Source organism: Cetorhinus maximus, chromosome 8, assembly GCF_964194155.1.
Source record: "Cetorhinus maximus chromosome 8, sCetMax3.hap1.1, whole genome shotgun sequence".
Taxonomy (NCBI): domain Eukaryota; kingdom Metazoa; phylum Chordata; class Chondrichthyes; order Lamniformes; family Cetorhinidae; genus Cetorhinus; species Cetorhinus maximus.
The window spans coordinates 4,834,944-4,861,864 of NC_135886.1; the positions used below are offsets into that span (position 1 = coordinate 4,834,944).

Consider the following 26,921-nt stretch of genomic DNA (forward strand, 5'->3'; position numbering starts at 1 on the left):
TAAGATAACTGTGATTGGAGGCGTAAGGTTCTTCTCCATATCTATACCATATCTACATGCTTTCCCTTCGTTTTTGTATTCATCTTTCAGGCTGTCTTTTCTAATAAACCGCCATTATGAGTGGAGCCCAATCCTCAGCACTGTGTGGAAACCCCTTTTTCTTTACATGACCATCTTCAGGTGGCCCCGTATTGCTAAGTTAGAGCCTTCCTGGCAGAGTTATGGGTTCAAGTCTCCAGACTGCCTGTTGTTCAAACATGTCTCTCAGCTGGATGATTCTGTCAGCTCACAGTAGGGGAGCTAGGTTGACTGCAGAAGGAAAACCATGATGCTATGTCTCTCGAGGGACAAAACTGACAATGCCAAATGTTGTTCTTGTATTGCTGTGCCACAAAGCTGTATAGATGATGTTGGCATGGAGAAAGAATAGTGAGCAGCTGTTTTGATATTAGAGAAAAGAGTTAGGAAATTTGCTGGAGAAGGATTGAAATAAAGCCCTGCTTAGAAAAGGTTCAGAAAAAGCATTTATCTTTGTGTCATTGAAAATTTACCCTAAAGCCTCTTGACCATTAATCATAACACAGCCTTTGTGGAACCATCATTCATGACCCTATTATTTGTAACTTAGATATTGTTTTCGTCTTGCTTTTTAGGCTTAATGCATGTGGCCAGTAATACTATTGGTGTTAGAAGTAAGCATGTCATTGACTGGCCACATTTTAACAGTGTGTGTGCATTGAAGTCTAAGCTATATAAGTTCCTATTTTAACAGAACTTAATGCTTAGATTTATATTTAGAACCAGGGTTTTCTTGACTCATGCCAGTTGTATCCATGTTGAACTCCTTGTTGCTATGCATTCCTGTTGCAAGGCTTCCCAGTGTTTTCACAGTAACGGTAGTGCTTTCACAGTAATGGTAATGATATGGAATTGAAAAACCCACTTGTTTAAAATCGTATTTTCATCACTTGTTTGTTTGTATGGCTGCCAGAGTTTAAGACTTGATCAAACTGTTTAAGAATTGATAATCTGAAGAAAAATCTTTTTTTTGTCTTTGATTAAAAAGCTTCCCCATGTATCATCGACCATTTTAATCTGTATTGCGGTCTGCACAAACAACTAAAATGATTAGAACAGTTGTGCAAATACTCAAGAATATTCAGTGTGCAAACTTTAAAAAGTTTGTGGGGGGCAGGGGCTGAGTCGAAAACTACTTTAAATTATTAAAATACTTTGTAATTCGGCACAGTTTATGAACTGCAGTTAGAAAATATGTTTGCTAATATCTGGATTAACTGGCTTGTTTTCTCTCTTCTCCATTTCCCCTTTCTTTCCTTGTATCTTTGCCTTGCTTCTGCCTGCCGTCCTCAGACTAGAACCAGAAATTTTACTCAGAGCCAAACAGGACTTCATGAAAATTGACAGCGCTACAGATCTACAGTGAGTCTTCCCGCACTCCCTGAAGGAGTGCTTCTTCCACATGGTACCAGTCGTGTATCTACAGAACTGTCATGGATGAACTCTGCTTTCTGTTTCTTTTTTGCCCTTTCACAGGTTTCAATAAGTGAATTATTTATGCACTAATGTGAACAACCAGACCCATCATTGAACACTGTCTTTATAGCACTGACCCAATACAGGATCTGTTTCTCATTTAACAAAGGTCTTCAGTGACAGATTGCAGAACCCAGATACAACTAAAACATTTCTTTCAAATGATTGTGTTATTAATAACATTGAGATCCTGTCTTGGATTTTTTTTTTTGCTTTGCTCAATTTTCTTCTGAATTTCAAAGTATTTTTGAATACTATGTTTTGAATCTTGACGTGGCCTTCAGTTTTACTATGACTTATGGAACCAATTATAGCAAATATTTGTCTGTGGCCTATGATTGAAGTATTATGTCAACTGGGAGTTTAGTCAAAATTTTGTTCAGTTCTGCATTGTAACAGTAATGGTCCACAAGAGACAAAACTAGTTATTGTATAAGAAAGGGTGAGACTGAAAGCAGATTGGGAACTGATGGGTAGCATTGCATTCTTCTAGGCTGTCAATGTAAAGAAATTTTTTAGACTTGAAGATGAGCTCAGGTAGCAGCTAGCCACAGATCTGTGCTGCAATCAGATCTAAACAAAAACAAAAATACCTGGAAAAACTCAGCAGGTCTGACAGCATCTGCGGAGAGGAATACAATTAATGTTTCGAGTACGTATGACTCTTCACCAAAAGAGTCTGGTGAAGAGTCATACGGACTCAAAACGTTAACTGTATTTCTCTCCGCAGATGCTGTCAGACCTGCTGAGTTTTTCTTGGTATTTTTGTTTTTGTTTCGGATTTCCAGCATCCGCAGTTTTTTGCTTTTATCAGATCTGAACAGCTGTGCTGGTTTTTCGGAGGTACTGATTAATGAGTAGTTCATAACTGGGAGGTCTACCCATTCTGTGAAGCTTGTTTAGAATAGGAAAGGAGTTGGACACTGAGCCCCTCTAGTCCATCCTGCCTCCTAATTAGATCCTGGCTGAATGAAAAAGTGAAACTTTAATCAGTAAAAATAAACACAGTGAAGCTTGGGAAAGATTGAGCAGGCTGCCGCTCTTTTCTGAAATACTAAGAGGATAAGTTTTTTATAGAGGTCTTTAAAATTATGAAGGAGTTTGAAACGGTAGCCTTGGAGAAACTGTTTCCATTTGTGGTACAGTCCATAATAAGGGAGCATGAGTATAAGATAGTCACTAATTGATACTATAAAACAAAGAACTTAGAAGGAATTCCTTTATGTAGAGAGTAGTAAGAACATGGAACTCACTGTCATGTGGAATGGTTGAGGCAGATAGCATTGATTTTAGGGGCTGGCTTGATGCATGCGTGAGAGCAGAGGGAATAAGAGGCATATGGGACAGGGCAGGAAGAGGTAATTATCGTGGGAAGAAACTTATGGAATATAATCACCGATATAGACCATTTGGGTTTAGTAAATATGAGCTGTAGTAATTCTGTGCACCACTTGCCATTTGGGAAACCACACAGCAGTTGATTCCTGATGTGAAGATATTTCAGCCAGGCAAACCAATATTCACACAATCTGAAGTGGTAGTTTGAAAGTTTTTTTTACATAAAGTCCTTGGGAATATGAAATTGATGAAATATTTATTGTGAAATTCTGTAAGTTAACTTTTAACACTGCAATTTAAAACTGCACAAGCAATTAGCAGCTCTTTGCAAGCAAAAACATGTTGCATTGAGCCCATTATAAGCTTTTACTAAGCTGGTATTCAGATTGGAATTTGTATAGGTATTGATACATTTTTAGCATGGTATTGTACTTACTTTCACACTTCAAATTCCAGAGATTGTGAATTCCTAGCTCTTGCATAATGTTGTCCCCTAATTTGCATTAGTTTGATGACTTCTTGCAAAGAATCTTTGCTAACAAATGCAAATACTTCAAGGTGTAACTTTGCAGTGAACTCAAGTGTTCCAGTCAGACACTCAATATATTTGCAATGTTTCATGACCTGCCTTTTGGACATTTTCCTTAGATACTACAAGGACCAAATTGATGCCACAACAGAGAAGTATCCTGAAGAGCAGGAGAATGAGCTTGTTCAGGAATTCCAGCGAGTTCGCATATCTGGAGAAGAGAAATGTGGGGTATGGCAGAACTTTAAAGTCTGATATATAGTAGTTGGGAGATGGATGGATGAGCATAGCTTCTGGAATAGATACACTTGATTGTCCATCCAGCATGTTGAAATGTTTATTGTGAAAAGTATTTGTCACATGCTACATGATGGTTTTTTTTTGATTAGTCACAAGCCAGTGAAGAAGAGTTTTTAAAATTTCAACACCTTTGTTATAATTGAGGTGTTTTTCCCTTGTTGCCTAATGCACTCCCGTCGCCATACATTATCTGCAGAGGACAGGGTGGGTTGTCACCCTCCAAATAGTGGAAAGGAGTTAGAAGAGCAAATATGTAGGCAAATTTCTCAGTGCAAAAACAATAGGGCAATAATAGTTGGAGACTTCAACAACCCTATTATCAATTGGGATATCAACAGTGTGAAGGGCACAGAGGGCACAAAATTCTTGAACTGTATTTAAGAGAATTTTTTCAGCCAGCACGTAACAGGCCCATCGAGAGGGATCACAATTCTAGATTTAGTCTCAGGAAATGAAGCTGGACAAGTGGATGATGTAGCAGTGGGGGGAACATAATGCAGCTAGATTTAGCATCATTATGGAAAGAACAAAGATAGAACAAGAGTAAAAGCTCTAAATTGGGGAAAGACAAATTTTACAAAGCTAAGAGGTGAACTGGTGCAAGTGGACTGGATACAGCTACTAGACGGGAAAACCATGTCAAACCAGTGGAATGCATTCAAAAGCAAAATTCTACGGGTGCAGTGTAGGCATGTCCCCACAAGAAAAAAGGTGGTACTGCCAAATCTGGAGCCCCCTGGATATCCAGAAGCATACAGGGTAAAATAAAGCAGAAAAAGAAAGCTTATAACAGTCACAAAAAGCTTAATGCTGTAGAAAGCCTAGAGGAGTATAGAAAGTATAGGGGTGAAGTAAAAAAGGAAATTAGGAAAGCAAAGAACAAAGAAAAGTACAGCACAGGAACAGGCCCTTCGGCCCTCCAAGCCTGCGCCGATCAAAGAGACGATATGAAAAAAATATTGACAAATAAAATCAAAGAAAATCCAAAGATCTTTTATCAGTACACAAGAGCAGGAGGTAACTAAGGAAAGGGTACAGCCTATCTGAAATGTACATGGTAACTTGAGCATTGATGCTGGAGATGTGGATTCTGTGTATTCTGAAATATCCCCTTAAATCTTTGCCTCTACATTTCTCATAATTGCTCTTATTTAATTTGAAAAACATAGGGCAGAATTTTGCCGTCGGCGAGCAGGGGGCGTGGCCCGCTCACCGATGCGTAAAATGACGCGGGATGATGTTGGGCGGAACCCCCCCAGGCCATTGACATGATCATTTAAACAATTAAAGGACCTGCATGTCCAACCTTAAGGTTGGTGAGTCGGCCAGGAGCCCCGGCGGCAACTAGAGAAAACATGAAACCTCATCCAGCGGTGCGATGAGGTTTAATGCAAGGTTTCAAAAATTTTTAGAAAGTTATTATGTAAATTATGAATATGTCCCAACCCATGTGACATTGTCACATGAGGGGGACATGTTAGGGAATTTTTTTTTCTACTTTTAATATTTTTCAACGTGGAAGCGACCCCCCTGAGGCAGCACTTGGCCTCAGAGATGTGTGCTCTTCTGTGCGCATGTGCGAAAGAGCGCAATCTCGCTTTTGGGGAATCCCCTCGCCCACAGAGGGAGCACATAGCGCTTCCTGCCGGACGTCACCCTGGGTGGGCCTTAATTGGCCCGTCCACGTAAAATGGTGGCGGGGCCCGCTTCTCCGGCGGGGATCAGCTCCCCACCCCGCTGGAGATTGGGTCGGGCCCGCCCGACAGGCAGAAAATTCTGCCCATAGCCTTGGACCCACTCCTCTCTCCCTCAAACTGAATGTATAATTCAATCATATTATGGTTGCTGCTACCTAGGGGCGCCTTCATTATGAGGTCATTCCACAGGTGGGATGAGGTTTCCGATGTTAATTAAAAATAAAATAAAAATTTTTAGAATTCATTTTCAACATGTCCCTGCTCATGTGTCAGAGTCACATGAGGGTACATGTTTTCCTTTTGTTTTGAAAACTTTACTTTTAATGTGAAAAATCTTCAGCTCCCTGAGGCAGCGCTGTGCCTTCAGGGAGCTTTCACTGAGCGCACCCGTGCGCATGCGCTGACTTCTGTACTCACCCTCCTGCCCCACACCCTGACAGCGCTGAGGTTATCAGCGCACATCTCATGTAACAGCCAACCAGCGTGAAATTGTGGTCGGGTTCCGATCGTGGGTGGTGGTCCTTTGTGCAGCCGCTCCTGGGCCTGCCCTTAATGAAGTGGAAAGAGTAAATTCATTAGTATGATGAATTATAAATACATCCTATCTTATACTTAACAAGCTACTAGAACTTGCACATTGGAGCACCAACATTCTACCCTAGATAATAGTATTTCACCATGGAGCAGTTCTCTCACGAGGAGATAGAATATTAGAAAGAATTGTGGTGTGCCTATGGCTCATGGAGGCAGGTTTCAATGTCATGGTGAGATTGCTGGAAAGTAGGAGCAGGGTTTCTTCCTGTTTTCTTCAGGAGATTATAACTGGTACAGAGTGAGAGAAGGAAAGGTAAAATAGAGAAAATACTTGAAGCATATCAGATATAATAAATATATTCCCCTGATCATCAGTACTGTTAATCATTTAAGCAAGATAAGCAAAATAATGAGATTCTGCATTGTGTTAAGATATCCCTCTAACCTTTTAGGAATATGAATTTGAGAAGTCAAAGAAGCTCTGATGATTCACTAATTTTTAAGTACTACTTAAGTTTCTTCTTACTAGAGTCTAAGCCATTATTAATTTCTAATGGGAACATCACCCACAAGTAAATCATTCTATGGTTTCTAAATACGTTGTTATTCATTGTAGGTCCCTTTCACCGACCTTCTGGATGCTGCTAAGTGTGTCGTCAAAAGCCTGTTTGTTCGCGAGAAGTACATGGCTCTGTCCTTGCAGAGCTTCTGTAAGACAACTAAGAGATTTCTGGAGCAGCTGGGAGACAGGCAGTGTCAAGGAAACTTGCATGATGAAATGCTGGAAGCCCCCATTTCACCCGGTGAGACCAGACATAACATTGTTAGCAGCAGGCAGTTATATTGGAAACTTTAGGTGGCAGATGGCAATTTTTGTTGGCTTTCAAATAAAAATAGTCTGATTAACAGACAGGAACTTCTTTTTGAAAATATGAAGGGAAACAGCATATGCTGTTGGTTCAAGCTGGGTATCTTTTTGTGAATGTTACCCATTGAATCATAAGTTGTGATATTACTTGACAGGCTGTGAAAGGACAAGTTTTAGGGGTGAAAATTGTCTATGCCAGCTCCACGAAATGGGTTTTTTTTTAGCAAACCGACTGTCAATTTTTCACCATGCCAGTTTTCATTTTCCATTAACTTAGAAAATTTGAACTATTGTTCTGTGAACATGAATGAAATAAAGATCGGGCATGGTGAAATATCGGCTGCTGATTCACTACGAACCTGTTTTGCACTGCTCCTGTATATCAATTTCACCCCTTTAATCTCTGCAGTAGGTAGAGAAAACTTGTAAAGGGGACTTCTCCAAATTTCAGTTAATATGCAGAATGTTCCTCTAGATTCAACAAATTAATGTAACAACATAAGTTTCAAACCAATTATAATCCACATACAAGTAACATTCTTTATTCTATAACATTTATGCCACATTGCTTGCTATTGCTGATTAAATTCCACCCATAGTTTCTTTGCATTTAATGAGGATGGCGGGGGCCCTGATGTCTGTCACCAAAGCTGGAGGTACCTTTGCTGACCCGATTTCAGGGAGCCCTGAATAAATTAAGTCCCTAATTGGCAGCATGAGCCTTGCTGCCAGGACCTACCGGTTCTATGGCGGATATTTACACTTCCCCCAGTAGAGCTTCTGCCAGTAATACACTTGGGTCTTCACCAGGATTTATCGTGGGAACTCTGGGGAAAGGTAAGTGAGGGAGGGATGAGGGTTATGGAGAAGGCTGACCAGCAAGAAGTGCGTGTGGGAATTTGGAGGAAAGGGTGGGGATGGCTCTCAGTGGGCACCCCCCTCCCCACTGCTGGGTCCCTCTATCAGGCAGTGTGCCTTTGAATGAGGGACCCCTTCCCTCCTTCTGTAGGCTGCAATCAAGCCCATGAGGCTTTAGTTGTGGATTTCCCTTTGTGGAAGCCCCTTGCCTGCCAAAGGTTGAATATGTGCAGGAGCTGGATAGGCCCTTCAAATAGGTATTAATATCCACTTACGGGCCTCAATTGTCATCCAAGCAGGAAGGCAGTTCCCGAACCTTCCCACCCTGGACTTTAATCAGGGGGAAGCTGTAGTTTGCCCACCCCACACCCCTCCGCCCAATCAAACACCTCCGTCCCCACCCCCATCCCCTTAGAACTGGACTTGGGGTGGGGGGAGGGGCATTAAATTCAGCCTGGGATATCACTGTTGTGAGATTTACTGAAGATTGGATTATGTTTATGAAGAAGGAACCTTTTTGTTTATCAGGGATTAAACACAAGGGTTTTCTATACAGCCCCACCACTTGTACCATTTTGTGTTTATCACAAACAGCTCCTCCTAATGACACCTCATTAAAGTACAATTATCTCAGTGACGGGATTCTAGATGCAACTGCTAACGATTAGGAGAGGTGTTGATAAATGGAGATTCCCTTAATATGTTGGTTGTTTCGCTTTTTGATTTTACTGTTCACTGTGGATAGTGGAAAACTCATTCTGTAAATTGTATTGAAATTATAAAAGCAGAATACTGCAGATGCTGGAAATGTCTGTCCGCAAACATGACCCAGACCTTCCTGTTGCTTGCCATTTCAACACACCATCCTGCTCTCATGCCAACATGTCTATCCTTGGCCCTCAGCAATGTTCCAGTGAAGCCTAACGCAAAGTGGAGGAACAGCACCATATCTTCTGATTAGGCACTTCACAGCCTTCCGGACTTAACATTGAGTTCAACAACTTCAGACCATGAACTCTCTCCTCTATCTACATCCCTTTTTTCAAACTTCATTTTTATATTTTATCCACTTAATTTTATTTTCATTCGTTTTTTTCATTGTTTTATCCTCCTTTTTTATCCCCCTCTTTTTAACCCATTTTCGATCCCTTCCTTATAAATCCTTTCTTCGTAACCACAATTATAGTTGCTAAATTTGCATACCGACAAAATCTCCCCCTCATCAGTGTTTATGTTGCTGTACTGCATGTGCACAACACTTATGTGCTCAGGGTGTTCAGATATTACCCTGAGTGATGTATTGTATAACATGCCAGTTAGAAATTATTTTGAGACTTTTACTATTTATTGATTTATTTTACAGATGCATCTACCCATTCACCATTTGCTGAGGAGCATCCATACAAAAACTGTGACCCAGATATAATGCCTGAGGATACTGGGTTTGGCTGCAAAATGATTGATGGAGTCACCCATGTGTACTCTAAATCAAATATTATGGACAAGTAATTAAAACTCTTAAAATCTTTTAAAAAGCGTGCAAATCTCGTACAACCTTTAAAAAACTGTATATATGTATAGATCAGTTCCTGGTATAAATTATCAGACTGGTTATCGATATCTAGTACTGAATGAGTAGAAATTTCCACCAGTTAAATGTTGGGAATGCTGAAACCATTGTTTTCAGTTTCCGCTCCAAGTTCTGTTCCCTAGTTACCAACTCCATCCCTCTCATGGACAACTGTCTGAGATTAAGCCAGTCTGTTCACAACCCTTGGTGTCACACTTGATCCTGAGATGAGCTTCTGATTTCCTATTTGTGCCACCTCTAATGCTGCCTATTTCCACCTATGTAATATCACCCAAATTCACCCCTTTCTCAGCTCATCTGCGACTGAACCCCTCATTCATGCTTTCATTACCTCTATACCCTATTATTCCAATGCACTCCTGGCTGGTCTCCCACTTTCTACCCTCTGTAGACTTGAGGTAATCCAAAACTCGGCTGCCTTTTTCTTAACTCGCAGCAAGTCCCATTCCCCATTCACCTCTTTACTCACTGACCTGCATTGGCTCCTGGTCAAGCAACATCTTGATTTAAAAATTCCCACCCTTGTTTTCAACTCTGCCCCTCCCTGCCTCTGTAATCTCCTCCAGCCGCACAACCTTCCAAGATACCTGTGCTCCTCTAGTTCTGGCCTCGTGTGAATTCCTAGGTTTTAATTGCTGCACCACTGGCGGCCGTGCCTTCAGTTGCCTAAGCCCCAAGCTTTTGGTCATCTGACTTATGTGGTTCAATGTCATACTTTGTTCTAAGATGCTTCTGTGAAAGCACCTGGGGACTTCTCATTACATTAAGGGCACTATTGTTGTTATTTCAATCCTTGTAAATACTGAATGGCTGGGATAATTTTCAGCTGTTTGGTCAATTCCAAGTATTAATGTGCCCTTACTGACATCCAGGGAGGCCTTGTGCCACTAAACTAAAAGCTCCGGGTTCAAGTCCCAACCCAGGGCTTGATGACTAAGGAAGGTGCATTCATAATGCAGCCAAACAGGTTGAGTATCAAGCTACAAGCCCTTCCAACACCAATGGCAGGCAGTAAGAGCAGGTGAGATTCCTGGTCAGCCATGTGATTGAAAGAATGTTGACACCTCTACCATCACTGTCCATAGCTCCAGAATACAACATGCATGTAAAAGCACATGTTGTCTAGCAACTCTGAGTCCAAGTGAACTGTAACACACCATCACCACGATCAGAAATTTCAGTGCCTATATTTCAGATCCATAACCAGAAACAGGAACATTGTATTTAAAATAGCTTCAAGATGGTGGGATGCTTTTAGAGTGCTTTTTTTCATGTTTCCTTGGATTGTGACACTTTCAAGTTTTTAATTTGGAGTTTGCATCCCTTCATGATGGTAGGGTATGGCAGTGTCATGGTAATATTGCTAGACTGAAACAGTCTGATTGTGGAAAAACCCAATAGGTTCATTAAATCCGCTATCCTTACTTAACCTGCCCTATATGTGACCCCAGTTCCTCTCTTGATAAATACGGAAAATGCTAGAAATATTCAGCAGGCCAGGCAGCACCTCTTAAGTGAAAAACAATTAATATTTCAGGTTCCTAACATTCCATCAGAAACTTTCATGGTGAAAGGTTATCGATCTGTAGTTATCCCTGTTTCTGTCTCCACAGATGCTGCCCGACCTGCTGAGTATTTCCAACATTTTCTGTTTTTATTTCAGATTTCCAGTATGATAGTGTTTTGCTATTGGATGATTCTTTTGCCCTGAAGTGCTGTAACAAGCCTCTCAGTTGCATCAAACTGTTACATTACATTGGTTCAAGTAGGAGGATTACAGCTCCCTTCTCAAGGGCTAACATGGATGGGCAACAAATGCTGGCCTTGCCAGCGACACCCACATTCCTGGAATGAATTTTAAAAATCGGCGAGCTGTCCTTGTGCTTCAGTCCTCCATCAAATAGAAATGAAGTGCTGTTTGCTTGGTGGGAGAGACAAAGTGAAGATGAATGTGTTGTTATCTTCTGATAGCTGTTAAGTGGAGGGTGTGTTATCGCTAAGCCTTACAAAGTGTGAAAGCTCCATTACTTATTTGGACTGCAGGCCTAATAAAGGGCAATAAACAGGTGTGCAGCACATGAGATGTTTGGAATAATTGCTGGCTTTTAAGTTTCTCAACATCCCTCATTAATAAGGCATCAAGAATTGGAATTAAGTGATGCATCATATCATCCCGAAACAGCATATTTCCATGACTGATTTGGTATTCTAGCAGTCTGCTTTCCTATCTACTGCTTTGTAACCAAGCTGTAAGAAATGGATTAAAAGAGGCCTTTCTCTCACCACCTGTAGACCTGTGCTTTAGCTGAAATTGGTAACCAAACACTTGGAAAATGATTGGCATAAAATCCGTATCTTACATTTTATCATTCCATGTGCAGGTACAGCTATATCGATATTAGCCAGTTTCAGTGAAAGTATGAATATGCTTGTGGACTGGAGGGTAATTTGCGATCTAGCCATAGTATACAACCTTCTCATTTTGGAGATGCCTAAGATGGTTCCAAGTATGATCCCTTTCAGTTGATTCCCTGATGGGGCAGATTTCCTCCTCCCTTCATTTACACAAAGCTGGTCATTTATTTCATCCCAAGGAAGAGCAGATTATTCACAGGGGTCCTATGTAACATCATGAAATTACTCCCCCTATCGGTTGATAGTAGAATCGCATCAATAGCAGCCTTTAGCTCTGTCCTCTCAGTTATGGTGGAATAGTGATTGGAGAAATACAAATCTAAGCGCCAAGGGACAAACTTTATCTTTGTTGGTCATGTTGGTGGGAAGTTTGTGGGCCTTGAGTCCCGGCATCCCGCCCCCATCTCTTGAGATTACTAAACCACAATGGTTAAGAGGGCTAAAGTTTGTAATACAGGCATCTACTAGCATTCCTCTTAAACCAGCTGCTTGGAATTGCATAATAGTGTCCTAACTTTTAAAAATGCATATGAAAAAATTATTTGTAAATGAAAAAGCCTGGAGTGTGATCTTAAATCTGGTTTATTTAGGTCGACAGAACTGGACCTGCCTTGCCCAGATCTCCAGGAGTTCACTGCGGATATGAATGTTTTAATGGCCTTAATAATTAATGGACCAGTGTAAGTGCAAATGAATTTTAATGCTTTGGTATTCATTGATCTGTACTCTGACAACACCCATTCTACCTCACCACTGCCCCTGTTGACCGCCCCCCTCACTTTCACCCATCTGTACCTCACTGTCTCTGTCGACCCAGCCCCGTGACTATCTATAAATTGTCAAGCTGCTTCTCCAGTATTCAGTGATGGATGAACAGAAATATCCTTCAGTTAATTATTGGGAAGACTGAAGCCATTGTCTTTGGACTTCCGCGACAAACTTTTTTTGCTAACCATTGCTGCATTCCTCTCCTTGGCAATTGTCTGAACCAGACTGTTGCAACCATGCTGTTCTGTTTGACCTTGATGAGCTTCTGACCACACATCTGTGCCATCACTAAGGCCCCCAATCTCCATCTCTGTAACATTGCCCAACTGTACCCGTGCATCAGCTCATTTGCTGCTCATCCCATGGCTGTGGCCATTTCTGCTTCCCTGCTTTTAATTTTTCTCTGCCTTCGGCTGCTGCAGCCCTAATCTCTGGAATAACCTCTTTCCACCTTTAAGTTGCTCCTTAAAATCTGTCGTCTTCTCCCAGTCTCCTTATGTGAATGAGTATCAAATTTTGTTCGATAAAGCTGCTGTGAAGTGCATTGGGACATTATAACTACATTAAGGGTGTGATATAAACACAGGTTGTTTCTCTTTCCTGGCAGCACAGACTCTGTTTTCACAGATACCAAATTTGTATGTTGCGCAATGAAGAAAGAACCAAATACTAAATTGATCTCTGCAATTTACTTGGGTATAGATAGTCAAAGAATGATACGGTATAGAAGGAGGCCATTTGACCCATCGTCCCCATACCGGCTCTGTGGTAGAGTTATCCAGTTATTCCCACTTCCCTATTCTTTGCTCATAGCTTTTTTTCAAAAAACCCAATAAATTATTTAAAAAATGTAAAATCTATGAAGAACATAAAATTAATTTTGTGTTGCTTTACTGACAAAATTATGGTTATTGCAATTTTCTTTTCTGTGTAGTCAAGAGACTTTACCCCTACAATGCGAGTTACAATTTTATTTTTTATGAAAGACTTAAAATGGAAACCAAATATTTCAGATACATTGCTTTAACAGAACTGATTTTATTCTTGTAGATTATAGAAGTGAATGAGTAGTTAGCAGAATTATTTTCCTTTTGCCCCAACAGAAAATCCTTCTGCTATCGACGGCTGCAGTATCTGAGTTCTAAGTTCCAGATGCATGTTTTACTGAATGAAATGAAGGAGCTGGCTGCTCAGAAGAAAGTACCACATCGAGACTTCTACAATATTCGCAAAGTAGGGAAACTGAGAACTTACTTTTAACTTTTACACTCACTCTCAATACCCTACTCCCCTCTTGGTATCTTTTACTACCACGACAAGAATTTCTTTGGAATAAACTGGATGTGACATTTGAGCAAAGCCTAATTGTCATGATAAACTACCAATGCTTGCCATTTGCTGTAAGCAGTGTACTAAAAACCCTCCCTTTGGTTACTGCTAATTTCCAGGTTGCTATATGATAATTTATTAAAATTTTTAAGTAACTTCTTAATTGCTAAAGGTGAATGAATTATCAGGAGTAGACTATTAAGAGAAATAACTGAATTTAACGGAAATAAACTCATTTATCTCAGCACTACTTAATGAGCATGAACTCCATACTGATGTGGAAGAATACTCTAGAGTTAAATGCACCATCATTAAGCTGTCCTATCCAATCTCAAAACATGTTTTGTGTAGCATTGAAGAATTTTTGTGGGAATAGGGTCAATATATAGCACTCTGTTCTTTTGTACTTAACACACGTAAGAATGTTTGGGGAATGGAACACATTGCATTATAGGCATCCACTGGGTGCACGAAACAGGTATGATGCAAAGAAATGAAATGCAACTGAGGTTTTATTATTCTGAAATTTTGCAATGTTCCTCCTATCCCAGGAACTATAATCTTAAATTGGTACACTTTCAAAGATTAGTTTTCTTTTCTGCAATGTAGGAAAAACAGTTTTATTGCTTTTACATTCAGAGTTTGGATACATCCACCAAGATTTCAGTCACCAATCAGCTGACATTGTGTTTTCCTCCATGGCCAGAGGCATTTGTTGACCAACATACCCCAAAATGGTGACCTGAAAAAGGCAGAATAAAACTGAGTACCAAAAATTAAAAGGATTGGGGGTGGTGGTGATGGTGAAGGGTAGAGAAGTAGGTCTTTGTTATAATTCATTCACATGGGTGTCACCTTTATTGCCCTTAAGATGATGGTGGCCCAACGTCTTGAATAGAACTGAATGACAGGCTAGGCCATTTCAGGGGGCAGTTAAGAGTTATCCACATTGCTGTGGTCTTGAGTCACATATTGGCCAGACCTGGTAAGACAGCAGATTTCCTTCCTTAAAGAAAACTTCCAACTGATGCGTAATTAGAGTTAATTTTGTACTGTAAGCCCACACTCGTTGAAAATGGAATTGAAGCTCTGTCTTGCCTCATTTCATATAGATTGCTTAGTGATTTTTTTTCTTTATTCTTTCATGGGATGTGGGCATCACTGCCAAGGCCAGTATTTGTTGCCCATCTGTAATTGCCCAGAGGGCAAGTTGCTGTGGGTCTGAAATCACATGTAGGTCAGAGCAGGTAAGGACGGCAGATTTCCTTCCCTAAAGGGCATTGGTGAACCGATGAGTTTTTACAAAATCGATGATAGTTTCATGGTCACCATCACTGAGACTAGCTTTCAATTCCAGATTAATTAATTAATTGAATTTAAATTCCACCAGCTACCATGGTGGGATTTGAACCTGTATCTGCAGAACATTAACCTGGACCTCTGGATTGTTAGTCCATTGAAATTATCACTACGCCAACATCTAAGTGAGTTGACAGAAACTTTTGATTGCAACTGTGTGCGCTGGTTTTAAACTCAGGGGCAACAGTACTTTATGCTAATCCACAGTGCCACCCAAATATTTTTAAGTAGCTGTTTTTTTTCTGAATTGCCTGCTTTCCCTTCCCACTACTTCCTCACCTCTCGACCTTTTTAATTTTACAGTTTTGGCTTTGTTGGCCAACAAAATGCCTCTGTCCTTGAAGGAATGCCAGCTGAATGATGACTGGGTCTTGGGAGGTGTATCAGAGTTCTAAATGAAGGAACAATCAAATTGTTGTTCCTACATTATAGAAAAAAACCCTAATGTTTGTGGTGCACCAATTTAAGATAATGAACTGCTTGGGGGAGGGAGAACATAAAATTTCAGAGCAATGAAAACTCAGTTGCTTTCTAAATTTTATAATGTCGCGGCCATTTTTTTTTAAGAAAGAAAACCTGAGCCAAGTCATATGGATTGCAAAACTGAGTGTAAGATTACAAGATAGTTTCCTTATGTCTCTGTTTTCTTTGTACCTGATCCAGTAATTCAATGCAACCGTCACTCACAAAGTACATCCGGTTCATTTCAGGAGACGACTTGCATGGTTCCTGATGTGTGAATGTAGGGTAGAAATTTTCGCCGCTCGACCCGCTCGAGTGTGAAATGATGTGTGTTGACATTGGCTGAGCGTGCCGACATCAACACGCAGTTGCACAGTAGTTCGGTCGGTGGGCATGCGCTGGAGTCAGCAGCGCACCCGCCAACAATTAAAAGGCCTGTTAAGGCCATTAAATAATCAATTAAGCTAAATTTTCCGCTGCCCGTCCAACCTAATGGCTGGCGGGCAGGCAAAAAGTCCAAAGCAGACGCTGCATTTTTCTGGAAACCTCATCCACGGGCGGGATGAGGTTTTCAAAAGCAAATAAAAATAAAATAAAAGTTTTAAATTGAATTAAAAACATGTCCCTGCTCATGTGACAGAGCCACATGAGGGAACATGTTTTATTACATTTTTATTTTCTTCTTTTAATCGCTTCATCTCCATGAGGCAGCTCTGTGCCTCAGGGAGATTATGAAGTGCTCACTCGCGTGCATGTGTCAAGTTCACGCTTGGCCCGCTCGCCCTGCTCCCCACTGCCCTCCCTCCTCCCCCCCCTCCCCACCGCTGGGGAGCGCTGGGCGCTGCCACTTGGGTTTCATGCTGGATGGGCCTTAGTTGGCCCGTCAGCGTGAAATCGCGGTCTGGTGCCAATCGCAGGCGGTGGTAGAATTCCCGATCACCCCCGCCCGCCAAGCGGAAAATTCTGCCCATAAAATCTGTGGGGAAGAGGGGAAAAATCTCTTCAAACTTTAGCCTGTCTATATATGCATGGATTTCTTTATATTCAATCTGATTTACTGTTTAATATAATTTGAACATCTTTCTAGAAAATTGTGGAAGGTAACAGTACTTAAATACAATCTACTTATTCCCAGACAACTAGTGAAATAGAAAATCACAATATTCTCAACTTACCAGTAAAAACATCAGTGTGCTTTTATTAACTAAACACTTTCAGCTATTGTAGTTAAAATTAACATTTGCTAGACTCCCATTTACTCTGTCATTCAAAAGCCTGCCTCTGAGTGGCTAGATAAATAATTTGTAAATAATGAGGATTTCTGTTGTTTTATATGTTGGTAATCCGTTCCCTTATCTAACAGGTTGATACCCACATTCATGCATCATCCTGCATGAACCAGAAACACCTGCTTCGTTTTATTAAGCGTTCAATGAAGAAGTACCCAGATGAAATTATTCACGTGGAAAATGGAAAAGGACAGACCCTGAAGGATGTCTTTGAGAACATGAACCTCACAGCGTACGATCTCAGTGTGGACACACTAGATGTGCACGCGGTATGCATGGAATGTACTTTGTAAGACGCACCTTAACCCATCAGTCACAAAGAACCCATTGCTTCTAGTTAGTTGTCCCAACATTTCTGTAATACATTTAAATGGGATTTAAACAATACTAAGTCCTACTTTTGCCTTAGTTCACAGTTATGTCCAGATCAGTCAGTTTTTTCTTTTGTGTTTTAATTGGTAAACCAACATGTACCATGGCTTGATAGAAACTTGCATTCACCCTGTGATTCCCCACTTGGATTGAAAAAAAGGGAGGAGGGAAAAACAAAGAGCAACAGACAAAGTATTTGCAGTTCTCCTGGTACAGAAAAATTAGTTTTATGTTGAATTGCTGCGGCTGTGCCAGTAATTTGTTTTCTTTGTAGCCTGCTTAAGCTTGTACTAAAGATAAAGCGCTTGGGGTATTGAAGTTGAGCTGAGCAGCTTCCTGTGTGTTGCAGTTAAGTAAAATGCGTTTTCCTGGAGCATGATGTAACTCTTTTGTCTGAACACGAGATAAGTAATTTGGTTAATGTTCTTTCTTTTATCTTTCAATTTCCATCAGTAACACAAAGCAAAGGGCAGAGATCCTTTCTCAGACTACGATTTTGCTCCAAAATTAAATAATTTTACTGAAAACAAAGGGTTTTTGTAGAGTGTTTGTCATGTTTTTTCCTGGAGATACTGACACTTGCTGGTGAATGGTTGCACAAAGACATTACAGTACCATTCCAAGTGGCGGAATGACTCATAAACATATGTGAATAATGGACAGGATAGGACCAGCTGCTCCATCAAGCCTGTCTCGCATATGATGCCTGGACCATCATGACTAGACACTTGCTGCCCCAGCAAAGCTTTCTTCCTGCCATCATGTAAGCGCTTTGGACCTTCTATGTGATGGAACCTCTGTCTCAGGCAAAAACTGGGACAGCTCCCTCTATGGGAACCCAGCATCTATCCTCCTTCTACGTTGGTATCGTTTAAATGCATGTCCTTGGTCCTTTCCAACCTGTCAAACTGAAATAACTTTATCATAGGCATACACTGCAATCCTTTTTTTATCTTGTACTCCTCTATTAGGCCATCTCTTAAGTTTGTGATGCTGTTAAGTGAATAGACCCAGCTCTTTATGCCTGTCTGAATAATTAAGGCTCTTTAAGCTGGGAATCTTGTTGCTTTCCTCTTAACCTTTTCCAAGGTCACCACATCAGCCACGTTCTGAGGGAACTAAAACTGAGCACAGTTCTCCAATCACTCACATCATGACAAATGGTCTCCTTTGATTTATGAGCTTAAATAGTGAGTGCATCGCGGCTAAGCCTGATCCTAACTGCAGGTGACATTCACACCTGTATGTTTTGTGGCAGGGGTTTGCTAGCTAGCCATTTAAAGTGAAAGTTGTGTCTTTTATTTTAGCTTCCATAACTCGGGGGTAATGAAACTAATGAATGTGCAACAAATTTCTCGTTTGAAATTAACCAGCTTCTCTCAGACCAGGGAGTGAAGCTGGGTCTTTCAGGCCTTTGTACCTTCATATCATCCATTTTACCCACTAAGCCTTTAAGATAAACTTTAATTCTTGTGAGTAGTTTAAAGCTAATTCCCCATGTAGATTGTAAATGGCATACTTTTCTTTAAATTCTGGCAGGATTTGGATTCTTTGTGAAACAAGAAGGGACTCGAGCCTCAGTATTTTGAATAGTAAGTACATATCCCTAGATGTGTTCCTGGTTTTTTTATATTAACCATCTTATTTTAAATTTATCTGACGATTGACTCCTCCAAGGTGAAAAAATTCCAGCTGGAACTGTGGGAGGTTGGGGGGGAATAAAGAGCATCCATGATGGATCTGAGAAAAGACTAATCAGACTGAGGTTATTTGTCAGTGACCTCTAGTAATGGGATCCCTTTGGCTTACAAAACCTAGTGTATTCATTCTATTTGTGATGAATGCAAGACTTGGTGGAAAAGCTATATTAATGGATTAATGGGATTAGTATTCACAAAAAAAAACCTGTGTCACATCTAAGGGTAAGTACTTGACATTCATAGTATTGATTCTTACACTTCCCTTCTCCTTCAAAATTTTAGTGTTCAAAATTTCATTGCTGTAAGCTTAAAGATGAAAATTCCAGTTTTACTGTCAAATATATGTTGATCTTTTTCTAATTGAAATGATCTGATATTATAAATCAATATCCGCTATCTTCTTTTTCATTACCTGTTTGTTCAGTTACCTCAATGAGTAAAACATTCCTGATAAGAACTTGGGTATTCACTCACTTCTGGTTTAAAAACAAGGTGTAGTTTGGAATTTTCAAATATTTTGTACATTTTTTTCAACAGGGATACACCAAGTGTCCTATCTGTAGAAATGGTAGCTTAAATGTTCACCTTAAGCTGTGATGAATCATGCTTTATCTGTGAGCTGAGTGTTCTGGTTATTCAGAGAGTGAGTAATTGCTATACGTTTAACTCTTCTACATAAATATGATCTATGGGATGTGAATAAAAAGCTTTGTCCTATTTACATCTCCCTTTCCTCCTGCTTCCTATCCCACTGCTATAATCATTTTTGAATTAATTTCATTTGCAGTCCCTTGACCACGTTTTTTTATTACTTTGTCCAATTTTTTTCCTGTATTCTTCATCCCACTCTGCTTCATTGCTGATTGAGTTGTGGCTCATGGGCTAAGTAAGTTTAGGTTTTGGAGCATCTATGATTTGCCACAAAGTAGCGTGAACCATGTAAGACAAGGGCTGCAGGTTATACTGTATCAGAGAGGGGTTCACTTTGGTTTGCCTCCTTTCACTGGAAATGTGCTCATAGATATTGGAGGTTAGTAAGCATGCAGTACTTAATGAGGTAGAGTAAATGAATGATGTAATTGAAAAACGGCACACAGTGATTGAGTTTATAAGGAAAGGTAGCAGGTAATGGAAGAAAAGAGAAGGTTAATTGTTGTTTGTCAGTTTTGAATCTATTGTGCCATCAAATGTTTGTGTACCATGCTCTTTTGGGCTGAAGATAATTGGTATCAAATAGAAGCCAGCTGTGGTGCTGTCTCTAATGGCTGAAGCTGGAGAGCAAGAAAAAGGAAACATAAAATAACCTGCTGAAATATTTTGAGTTGATAGATGAATATGGAGACGTGGTGCATGCTTTGGATTGTTGTTTCCTCCATAGTATAGATTTTAAGATGGATGCAGTGCTGGTAATCCTGCTGGTTATTTACTTATCTCTGGAACTCTACCCTTGAATTCTTTGGTGAATAATTTCTCATTGCATTAGATATCTGTAAAACCTTTGGTACAGTTTGGCATTGTGCATTTTTTCATAAAAGCTCATGATCTATCAAGCTATGTTCATGGCTATCTAAGCATGTTCTCAAATGTCCTGGCAGTTCTCGCTTGTACCAGTAGACATGATTCAAGAAAAAAATCTTTCTTTGATACCTAACCTTCAGCCTCTGTTGCAATCTATCTTTCCTTTGACCGTATTAATATTGATAAACTAGTCAATGAAGTTAATTCATTTTATGAACTCCAAACATGCCATCCCTCAACCACTTCCTTCCCAAATTAACAATATTTTGAAATTGTGAGCCATCTCTGTCTGTCTCCAACTCTCCTCCCAGAACCTCAGAATTATGTTTTTTTTCTCCCTTCTACTACCAGGCTTCAAATCATCTATTTAGTTAACCCTGTTTAAACACAGTGTCTTTTAACCTTTTCAACCTTGACTACCATGAACCTTGGCTGTTCATATTCACTCATCAGTAATTTTAATCTCTTAAAAATGACTAAACCTTTTGAGCACGTGATAACTTTAGCTGGCTAAGAGATTTGCTCTCTAGTTTGCCTGGACTGTCTAACATTGCAGAGGACATGTACTCATTTTGCAAAGATCCTGGTTTACAGAGTTTTAAATTAAAGGTTTAAAGTGATGCTTAAAAGGCAGTTGTGGGATAAGGAGAGGTAACTTGCAATTTGCTGAATCTGCTGCAAAAGTCACATTTCATATTAGGAAATAAATCTTATTTGTAATTCATTAATTATTGTAGGAGCAGTATTTTTATTGACCATTAATTATTCTAGCATTCTTAGCCATTTCCAATATTTTCAGATTGAACAAAGTGGATGTTAGTGCAGATGCTATTCAAGTTGGGTAACTGATGTACATTTCCAAAAGCGCATGATGCATGAGCTATTCCACATTTTCGGTGCTTCTTTTATTCCTTAGAAATGCACTAATAGTCAAAATAAAATTGAGCTACCGTTTTGTTGCATCGTTCAGCTGAGGTGGTTTGGAAGTATTTTGTGACATTCTCTCACTCAGGAGCTTGCTAGGAGCTACACAGAGATAGTAGTGGCCTTTTAATGATGGATTTTCAGGGACAGTGCCCTGTTTCCATTTGTCTCTGTTAACACAGCTGAGGTTGGAGACTCTCCAAGTGGAGGCACATGGGCAGGAAAAAAAATCAATCTTTGCTCAGTGACACAGTTTGTTGGAACACTGATGTCAGGTACTACCGTACTAAAAGCTCAGCCCTGTAAAATATATGTATTATACAATATGTCAGACATATGACATTTCTTGAAGGATATTTCCAACTGAACTTAATAGAATGAAGAAGAAAGTCACCGTAGTCCAAGAGGACCATAGGTTGCTCTCTCATTAGAGAGAGAAAGGCGACTGATGGTGAGTTTAACCTCAGGTGAGGGGCAAGGTTGAAAAGGTAGGGCCATCATGGTGGACCTCAGCCGGTACGGGAATTGAACCCACACTGCTGGCGTAACTCTGCACCACAAACCAGCTGTCCAGCCAACTGAGCTAACTGACCCCCAACTTAATAGCAACCCCAGTATCTCCTCTATCGTGTGAATTTGCCTTTTTTTAAAAACTCGTGATTATCTAATTTTGCCCTCCAGGGCTATGGTCCCATCATTATAATGTCAAACTCTGTTACAAGTTCCCACAAGATTGTCATTCCAATTATAGCTGAAGAGTTTTAAGAGGCACTCAGGGGATTTCTAAAGGCAACATAATCCATAATGCTCTCATGTATATCTGCTGCAAAGAGAAATGCATTGGAACAGGGATATTAATACATTTGGAGAGCAGTGATTGCGCAGGGGAACACAAGGGACCAAATGAGAAGGAATTAACAAACCATGAAGAAATGCACAAGGGAATCATAGAAGAGGCATCTAATAAAACAGTGAAGACATTGAGATGAAAATGTTCTTCAGTATAGGCAAAAAAATGTTTATCTGTACAGTGGCATAGATGTGCTTCAGGCCCTTATGATTTTGATATGCCTCCCTTCCCTGTTTGTAAAGTAATTAGTGCTAAAATATTGAGCTCTATGAATACCTCACGCTGACTTGCCATTTATTTTGTGCATGAATGATCAGTGGTTCTGCTGGAGTGTCTGCTGATTGTTGACATTGTAAAAGCTGCTGTCAGTCAGACTCTGCCTCCTTTGTTATGGTGAACAGTGAGCAACAGCTAATGCTATGAGCTATTATCGTTGCTCCTTATATTAGGTGAAGCCATTTTATGCGCCTTTTTAAATTGATGGAATTTCCTCCTATGACAAAGTATGATGGGAATAAATGCTACTTAAGAGTTCCATTGAAGGGTATAAAGGTTGAAATAATAAATTTGGGATAAAGGTTTTGCTTAAGTAATATATGTAGATTTTCTTGTTAACAGGATGGACATGACTCTGACATCAATTGGTAAGATGCTGTATCCCACTGGTAACTGAGGTTGGGACTGAAGTTAATAAATCACAATGCCTGGTAACTTCTCCATCTTTATTTCTGGATATTAAATACTGGTGATGGGAAGAAAATAATGGTGAATATTATATTTCATGTATGGGTGCAGCTGAGATTCAAAAAATCTCATCCTTGTTGATATTTTAGGAGTAAGGAAGTTTTGCTGCAATTGTATGGAGCCTTGGTGAGACTGCACCTGGAGTACTGTATACAGTTTTGGTCTCCTTACTTCAGGAAGGATATACTTGCCATAGAGTGAGTGCAACAGAGGTTCATTTGGGTAATCCTGGGATAGCGGGATTGAATTATGAGGAAAGGTTGAGGAGACCGGGCCTGTATTCTCCAGAGTTTTGAAGAATTAGAGGTGATCTCATTGAAACTTACAAAATTCTTACAAGGCGAGATGGTAAATGTGGATAGGATGTTTCCCCTGGCTGGTGAGCCTAGAACCAGGGGTCACAGTTTCAGAATAAGCGGCAGGCCATTTAAGACTGAAATGAGGGATTTCTTCACTCAGAGGGGGGTGAATCTTTGGAATTCCCTACCCTGAGGGCTGTGGAAGCTCAATCGTTGAGCATATTCAAGACAGAAATCAATAGATTTCTGGAGACTCATGGCATCAAGGGATATGGGGATAGTAAGGAAAAATGGTGTAGCAGTAGACTATCAGCCATGATCTGTTTGAATAGCAGAGCAGGTTCGATGGGCCGAATGGCCTACTGCTCCTATTTCCTACGTTCCTATCTTAAGCAGACAGAGACGCTTAGAAAAACCTGGGCCAGGATTTTGCCCTCATCGGGTGGGCTCAGCGGGCGTGAGTGGGAGAGGTCGGGTAGCCGACGGCCACCCGTGATTGGGTCACGACCGCGATTTCACGCTGGCAGGTCAATTAAGGCCCACGCAGGTTAACACGCGTGCTTCAGCGCTGCCTGTGTGGTGGGGGGAAGGTGAGTGCAGAAGTTTGCACGTGTACGTAGGTGCGTGCAGGAAAAGCTCCCTGAGGCACACAGCTGCCTCAGAGATGAAGATTTTTGAAAATAAAAAGGAAAGCTTTTAAAAATGTTTAAAAAATGTCCCCTCAAGTGACAGTCACAGCAGGGATATGTTATGAATGAACTTTAAACAGTTTTACTTAATTTTTATTTGTTGTGGGAAACCTCATCCCGCCTGTGGATGAGGTTTCCAACAACAAATAAAAATTAAATTAAAATGTTTAAAGTTCATTCATAACACATCCCTGCTGTGACTGTCACATGAGGGGATTTTTTTTTTTGTGGATGAGGTTTCCTAAAAAATCGAAAGGCCACTTGATCTTTTCGCCTGCCAGCAAAAAATTGAACTTAATTATTACTTTAATCGCCTTAATAGGCCGTTTAATTGTTGGAGGGCGCGCTGCCGACCGAAATGTCGTGCGAGTGCATAATGATGTCGGGACGCTCACCCGATACCATCACGCGTCATTTTACACTTGTTTGGGTTGGGCACGCCCGCCCGACGAGCAGAAAGTTCTGCCCCTGGAAGAGAAATAGGGAGATGACTGAATATGGATTCCAAGGGTTAAATAAAAACCCTTGGTGCCAGAACACCACATGGTGCAGCAGAGAAGATGTAACTAAAAATAACATTATTATTATTTCTGTGACTTGATATTTTGATGTACTGGGTAAGAATAACAGGAAGTGAGATTTCCCAACAACTTCCAAGTTGATAAGTCGACCAATTGTTAATTAAAATTGATGAAAACTAGTGGAGATCATTTTAAAAATCTGGGAATTTGGGGTAATGTGTTTAAAAACTAAAGTTAACTCATACAAATATTGTTGTATGAAATGTTTTTTAATCGAGCTATTTCACAGATAAGTAAATGAGTATTACCAGCTGACAATAAGAGTGTGAGTAAGCTTTCTGACCCCACAAACCTGCTGAACCATTAAATAAGATCATGGCTAATATACTGCCTCAACTTCAATTTCCTGTCCTATCACCATATCCCGTGATTATCATAATGTCCAAAAATCTTCAGTCTCAGTCTTGAATATACTCAATGACTGAACAGTCACAGTCCTTTGGGGTAGAGACTTCTAAAGATTTACAACCCTCTAAGTGAAGAAATTTCTCCTCATTTCAGACCTAAATGGTCGCCTCCCTATCATGAGACTAGGACCCCTAGTTGTCGGTTCTCCAGCCAGAAAAACACCCTCTCAGCATCTATCCTGTCAAGCCCTCTCAGAATTTTATACATTTCAATTAAATCAGTTCACATTTTTCTAAACTCAGAGAATATAGGTCCATTCTGCTTGATCCTTTCTCAGAGGACAATACTCTTGAGCCAGGAATCAGTCTAATAAAGCTTTGCTGCTTCTCCTTTAAGGCATGTGTATCCTCCTTTAGGTAAGGAGACCCAGAACTGTGCACAATACTCCAAGGTGTGTGTTCTTACCAAAGCCCTATAACCTGCAAGACTTACCCTTATTGCAAGGATGTTGGAGTAACATATCATTTGTTTTCCTACTTGCTTGCTATACCTGCATTAAACTTTGTGATTCATGAACAAGGACCCCAAATCCTTCTGAATACCAACATTTATGAGTCTCTCTTTTAAAAATAATCTGTTTTTTAATTCTTTTTACCAAAGTGGACAATTTCACTTTCTCCATATTATACTCTAGGCTGAATTTTTCCATCGGCAAGAAGGGGGCGGGGCCCACTCACCGACACGGAAATGATGCGGGATGACGTTGGGGGTAATCCCCGACGTCATCCCGCCCCATTTAAATATTCAGGAAGGTGGGGGCACAGCGCGATCAGCTGTCCACCCGCCAACCTGTCAATGGCCAATTGAGGCCATTGACAGGATAACTAAAACAATTAAAGGACCTCCCCGTCCAACCTTAAGGTTAGTGGGCAGGCCAGGAGCCCCGGCGGGCTTCTGAAAAAACATGAAACCTCATCCACCAGCAGGATGAGATTTCATGTTGGTTTTTAAAAAGTTTATTAAAGTTTTTGTGCATTTTATTAACATGTCCCATCTCGTGTGACATTGTCATATGAGGGGGACATGTTAATGATTTTTTTATTTTTCTATTTTTAAAGTTTGAAAACCTTTCAGCGATCTCCCTGAGGCAGCACTTTGCCTCAGGGAGATGTGCGTTCTTTCGTGCGCATGTGCGAAAGAGCGCACTCTCGCATTTGGGGAATCCCCCCCTCCATCCGCACAGGAAGTGCTTAGCGCTTTCTGGCAGACGTCACGCTGGGCGGGCCTTAATTGGCGGCGCGGCCTGCTTTTCCGGCGGGGATTGGCTCGCCGCCCGCCGGAGATTGGGCCGGGCCCGCCCGCCTGACGGGCAAAAAATTCAGCCCTCTATCTGCAATCTTCTTACTCATCCGGTTGACCTGTGCAGCCTCTTTTTCCTTCTCACAGCTTACTTTCCATCTCTCAGCAAACATTGATGAAAGGATCAAGTGTACCATATCCAAATCATTAACCTATTTTGTAACATTGTGTCTGCTGCCAATGCAAGATGGCTACACAATACCCGTCTGCACATGCACACTTGCCCGTGCATGCACACTCGGCTGCGCGTGTACAGAAAGTGATGATGCAATTTGCAAGAGAGACAGTGCTGTTTGGATCTTATTTAGTCCTGAAGCTGTTCACCCAGCTTCTGAGCCCTGTGGCAGGCAGGCAGCCGGGGCGCAGCTTCCCTGCAGTTTCCGGGGATAGGGATGGGAGGGAACGGAGGCTTCTGATCCACCCAGTGATGGCCGCAATTCTGGATTACAACGTCCATATCCCACGTTTGCAGTCCCACTGTGGGAGGGTAGTCGGGACGTGGCCTCCCCGTAGTTTCTGAATTCCTGCTCCAGTGCCCCTTCCCTTTAACCCAGGCCTGTCACTAGGAAGAAATCCCGGAGCTACAAATGTGGGTTATGAAGGTTGTAATCAGAATTGTGGCCGTCACCGGGTGGATCAGGAGCCT

At 40.8% G+C, this 26,921-nt stretch overlaps 1 protein-coding gene across 6 annotated transcripts in view; it reads left to right on the forward strand.

The window, feature by feature from the left end:
• Window positions 1-26,921, forward strand: part of LOC144683392 (AMP deaminase 2-like) — a 146,334-nt gene that overhangs the window by 88,050 nt on the left and 31,363 nt on the right. For 5 of the 6 annotated variants that reach the window (XM_078546354.1, XM_078546352.1, XM_078546356.1 and 2 more), the window contains 7 exons: window positions 1,372-1,440; window positions 3,541-3,652; window positions 6,569-6,755; window positions 9,042-9,183; window positions 12,275-12,364; window positions 13,556-13,685; window positions 16,966-17,160. In XM_078546354.1, coding sequence (XP_078402480.1) covers window positions 1,372-1,440; window positions 3,541-3,652; window positions 6,569-6,755; window positions 9,042-9,183; window positions 12,275-12,364; window positions 13,556-13,685; window positions 16,966-17,160 — 925 coding nt within the window. The remainder of the gene's footprint in view (window positions 1-1,371; window positions 1,441-3,540; window positions 3,653-6,568; window positions 6,756-9,041; window positions 9,184-12,274; window positions 12,365-13,555; window positions 13,686-16,965; window positions 17,161-26,921) is intronic. The other variant, XM_078546353.1, reaches the window with a different exon arrangement.